We start from the raw sequence: 5,755 nt of genomic DNA on the forward strand, positions 1-5,755 counted from the left end.
ACCCATGCCAGGACCTAACCTGAGACACACATGCCTTTCATTTCCCCAGAGAGAGAGTAAGAATTCCTCAGATTGCTCCTCCATGATTCCTCTTTCCTCGGAAGTATTACTTCCCCTCCCCAACCAGCCACCCCCAACCTACTGCCAGACCTGATTTCTACTTTACTGATGCTCCATATTCTGCCCCAACTCCTGTTTGGTGGGGGCTATAAAATTAATTAAATGAGGAGGCCATTGACTGAGGTGGCTCTAATGCCATAGGGGCCTACATAAGCAGACTGAAATCTAAGCCCATAAACGTTTCAAGGTGACAAAATTGAAACCTAAGGACAACCAGTCACAAATAGTCAACTAGGCTTTAAGCTAGAGCCAATCAATAATTTCTTTGATTGGTTTTCCGCTTTATCTATAAGTCTCTCATAGAATTCTTGCTGGTGGAATGCTCCTAGCCACTTCCGGTTTGTCATTGCCTGATTCTAGTTAATTTTTGGTTAAATAAAATTCCAGAACTTTTAACATACCTCTGTTTATCTTTTAACAGGACTCAGGTTTCATATGCACTATATGATATTTAAAATCTTTAGTATTTATGTAACCATGAAAAAGTTGTCTAATTTTGACTACTACTTAATGAGGATGAATTAAGAACTGTTAAATTCATATTTACTTATATATGAAAGGATTTAACCTTAAAACTAATCGAGTGATTAACTCACATATCACATTTGAATAAAATGTCATAACAAAAAAAGTATTTCAAAGAGAGATGTATTTTAATGATAAAAGGCAGCATTAGTGGAAAAGCTGTTTTTTTTTTCCCAGAGGCTTTTAAAAACACAAAAAAAGTAAAGTTTCTCTTAGAAATAACACTTTGGAGTTAATGGTATCAAAGTTACATTGGCAAAAGAAGGAAAACAACAAACTTTGAAAGCCTTCTTAACATTACCGCAAATACACACCTCTTCTAAACGCAACGCACAGAAAGGAAAATAATCTCAAAGGCATCACAGCTTTCTTCTCTGGCATATATATAGAACAAATTTGGCTACTGGCTCCTGAATTATAAAATATTCTAAGTCCCCTACCTTGTGAATAGCTTTTCACCTTTAAAAAAAAAAGTCATATAAAAGGATTTAAATCAGTTTCCAGCAGAGCTAATAATGGTCCACAACAAGAGTCTAGGTTATTTTAAAGCATTAACATAAGAAAATTCCTGTTTAAAAGATTTCAAATCAAAACTAGGCATTGAAAAATAGTCATATGGCTGAGGTTAATTTTCTAAAGTCAAACATATACAAATAAAACTCCTTTTCTTGCCCCCATAACAGCTCCATAATGTTTGTTGGTTTGTTATTTCTACAAAAATCAGTTTACCACTTGCTGGAATCCCACCCCAGGAACCATCCTGTGAATGTGGGTGGCTCATAGCCCTGTTTTATGATAATAATTGGCGTCCTCTTGTCTCTTCCAGAAGGGTCTGTCTCAAGGTACATTTTGGCTAAAAAGAGGTATAAAGACATATAAATTCAGTTAGTTTTCATTTAACTATAGAATGAAAACTTTCCCAATAAAATTAATAAATTAAATTTTCCTTGTCCCAAGTAGGTAAATGCTGCTTCTTATGACTAATTCCTTATAGAGTTCTCTCATCTACTGTGGAATGTGCCACGAGAGTTTCATTATTGCCTGAAAAAATTCCAAACTGTATGAAATTATCCTTATGGCATAATTAATGTTTTTTCAATAACAAAAAATTGTGCCAGAAAGAACAGCCGTACTTAAAAGGAATTTTAAAAATATCTAGGTTATCACAATTATGGAGGTTTTACTATTTCTATGTGAAATGTAAGTGAATTTAAATTTTTTAGAATAATTGATATCTAACTCACCAGACTTCAGAGATTCTGACTTCTCAACTTCATTGGCATCTTTGCCAATCCAAATAAAAATCTGAAAAATGAAATGATAATAGTATGTACTGTTTGAGGAGTGTTGACTCAGTGCAAAGTGTTCTACACACATTGCTAATTTAGTCTTCACGACAACCTCCGAAGTTAGAAATGTAGAGACTGAAGAGAGATGTTCAACCACTTTTCCAATGTTTACACTTATTAGGAAATATCTAAACTTACATACAGACAAATTTGACTCCAGATTTTATGTTCTGATAGTTTATGAATATACACTGTTTTCTAGTTTACAAAGTGAACTTTCTCAAAAAACAATTTATTCACTTTTTTCTTTTTTCCCACCCACTCCTATGGAGTGTGTAAGGCAATCACTATTTCCATATTATTATACTGGAGAGGGCACATTCAGCTTGTTCATGGGCACCCCAGACTTCCTTTATGAACCCCTGACTAAAGCCTAGTATTCTCTTATAGTATTGTGTCTTATAACACTGGTAAAAGTACTACAATGTTTGGCATTTTAATATGGAGGTTTTCTTTTAAACTGATATAATCATACATTCTGTATATATCCTTCTCCTTGTTAAATGTGTAGTTTGGTACTTCAATGCTGAAAAATTCTTCCTGAATTGCTTTATATTTAAATCACTTTAAAAATCACTTGACGACAGAGAAATTTGGTCAAATTAGTTTTGATTGTGTTCTAATTCAAACTGAAGGTGCTGGGATACTTGCTTGGAGGGCATAGAACAAACCATGACAGCATGGTAATGTAAATAAAAAGTACAAGGTATAATCGACATATAACCTTATGTTAGTTTCAGGTGTACAATATAATGATTAGATATTTCTATATATTGCAAAATGATTGCCACCACAGTAAGTCTAGTTAACAAGAAGTGAAGGTGTAATATAACTGAAAGACTTAGCAATTAAGAGCAGACCTGAAAGTAACAATTTCTTTGTTTGACTCTAAGAGAAGGCCAAATTCACAATTGTTCTATATCATTTAGTTTCTAATATATTTATTTTTCCTTTTCACTATTGTTAGTTTACATAGAGGTTAAAAACAAAACAAAATAAACTGACAGATGTGCCACATCAAATGACCATTAATTTTCTCAAAAAGAAAGATATATATAACAGAGACATACTTTCTTTCTAGATTGAAAACTATTCTGTGTCTGCTTCTTTCCCAGGGGAGGGGTATCCTATGACTTCTTGTCAAATTTTAAGAGAAATTCTGAATACTTCAGTCTCCCACACAGCATTTTTCCCTGTTACACCCCCCCCATTTACAGTATCCACTAATGTATTTATTAGTTAAATGAATGGATAAGTTAGGCGTACGTGAATTCTACAAAGAAATGAAAAATAGAAGTTTTTTGTTTTTGTTTTTGTTTTGTTTTTTGCCTAGAGCTATACAACCAAAGATGATAGCCGTGGAATTATTTCAGTTTTGTTGTTTGCTAAAATCTGTTGTGTCTCCTTTAAAGCCATCGGCCCATTTATTATTAGACTTGCCACTTCTCAAAGCAGGTTTTATCAGCTCCCAACTATAAGTACACTTTTTTGTTATGAACAAAATACAGTTTTACCTGTTCCCAAGCATCTAGTAACATAACATCATCTTCTGCTAAATCATCCTGGGTGAACTCTCCTGGAACCTCTTCGATCTGAAATGCATAAAAAAACTTTATGACCAAATGGTAAAGTAGTAATTTTTTTTAATATGTAGGATAAAAATGCCTTAGATGTATTATTTTGGAGCACAGCAAAAATAAAATTTGGTAGTCATTTTTTTGTTCCTTTTAGATAATGGAGATTTAAATAATTGTTTATATGTTTAGTCAGGTACCACAAATGAATGATATCTTATTTAGAATGATCAATATAAATAAACACTGCATTTGAGTACCTTGTATAGTCCATATACTGTCAATTTGACCACAATTCTCTCCACTTGGAGTTCCTTATGATAAGTTGCTTCACAGATTTATGTTGCCTTGCTAGTCTCTAAAGCCATTTGTTTATGGTCTGGGTATTAAATTGTCTTTCATTTTGTAGGTCAAGATTACGTTAATAAAATCAATAGGTCTGGCCATTTTTATAAATCAACAATTTTCAGTAAGATGAAATTATAATATTCCATATGCAAAGTTATTATTTTTATTTTAAATGGGTTAAATTATGTTCTCTATAGTAAATATTAAAGGGTTAGTTTAATGCAGCCAGTACCAGTGTATTAATCTAAAATTCAGTATTTGCAGAGAATTCTGGATAAAATTCTGGATAAAATTATTAGGAAAGTATGGCAGATGGGATTTTGGTTCCCAGCTCTTCACTTCTTTCCTTTGCTATGTGATTTTGCAGTACAGTTGAGTAGGTGAAGTTGGCTTTGACTTTGGCCATGTCATATTAGCAAATGTGACTAGGCAGGGACCCTCTTCTGATCCTGAACTGTCATAGGAAAACAGGCATGAACCCAACCTGCAGCTTGAAGGAGAACCTCTCAGCTACGCTATAGCACAGAGAGGGCAAATAAACAGCCTAAGGATCAGACAGCCAGTAAATATGACCAAGTAAGTAATATTGCTCAACAGGCAGATTAGTTCTAAAAGCTGTGCATTTAACCAATAGGCTCTGCTGCCTTGTATGAATCTAAGTGTCTAAAGCCTGCATTCTGATGGTGATAAGATGGAACACTTGTTGGTAACACTCCTTTTTCTTAAATTGTGAAGACGATAGGAGTTCCCTTTATCAAGAAAATGAGTTAGGTGCAGAGGAAAAGCATATTTCTCTTAAATACATGCATGACAAAAACAAAAAACAAAAAAACAAAGACTAATAGATTTTTTTAAACCTGACAGAACCCTAGGCATTATTTTTATAAAATATATCTTCATTTAAATCAAACATGCTATTTATAGCAATATTAGAAATACAACTAATAAGAAATTATACAAGCAGTGCTGAAAAAGAAGTTGTTTGTATGCAGTATCAAATTAACGGTCAAAAGAGTAAAACTACAGATTTTTTCTGATGACAAGTTTATAAAATACAGAGATTTTCTGAAAAGTAGGTGAGCAATTGCAGTGACCAACAATGAAATATTTATCACAACCTACTATTTCGAATTTTAATTTTTAGGTTAAATCACTTATACTTCAAGCATGGTTTGTACATTAGCAATTTTTTCTTCAAAGCATTTTTATTTCTAGCAAGCATGTACTGGGAAAATACTCAGGAAATTTTCAAGTGTAGATATTGAAAAATAAAGCTTTTATTCACCAGGACGTGGTAACGAAATCCTTAGATCAAATTTTATATGGGAAAGGAATTTATTCTTTAAACGAAAAATTTATGCAAGAGCCTACCCTGTCAGAGAAAGCAGGACTTTATGGTTAAACTGAGATGAGGGGCTGCAGTCCAGAATATTTCAGAGGCCTGTATAAAAATCACTCTTGTACATAGATACTTTTACTTCAGATTTCCTGGAATTCAAAGCCTGTGAATTACTCTGAAATAAAACATTCCTGCTGATTTCAGTTAATTTGCAGGTATGTATATAGTTTCTTGTGATTTTGCCCAATATATATTTTATTCGGTCAAGATTGTGAAATGTTTTATTACCCTGGGAAATTGAAGTGTAAAACTGACATAGTTTGATCAGAAGCCATCGCTGTCGCCACAAAAAGCGTCAAATTATGGAATTAGCAAATCCAACCATGTGCATGTTCATACAGCAACTCCTACATGCTGATACAGGTACAAAGTAGCTGATATTTTCAAGAGCAGCTTGATTTATATAGTACACTACAGTATTTCTATGCTTTCATATCCAT

The 5,755-nt window shown here is 33.2% G+C and overlaps 1 protein-coding gene across 1 annotated transcript in view; it reads right to left on the minus strand.

The window, feature by feature from the left end:
- Positions 1–766: 766 nt before the first annotated feature.
- The window catches only part of SCIN (scinderin), a 72,352-nt gene continuing 67,363 nt past the window's right edge, over positions 767–5,755 (minus strand). The window contains exons 11-13 of the mRNA XM_023532519.1: positions 3,509–3,628; positions 1,890–1,950; positions 767–1,498 (exon numbers count right to left, since the gene is read on the minus strand). Coding sequence (XP_023388287.1) covers positions 1,371–1,498; positions 1,890–1,950; positions 3,509–3,628 — 309 coding nt within the window. The 3' untranslated portion in view covers positions 767–1,370. The remainder of the gene's footprint in view (positions 1,499–1,889; positions 1,951–3,508; positions 3,629–5,755) is intronic.

This window comes from Pteropus vampyrus, unplaced genomic scaffold (genome assembly GCF_000151845.1).
Source record: "Pteropus vampyrus isolate Shadow unplaced genomic scaffold, Pvam_2.0 Scaffold4, whole genome shotgun sequence".
NCBI lineage: Eukaryota > Metazoa > Chordata > Mammalia > Chiroptera > Pteropodidae > Pteropus > Pteropus vampyrus.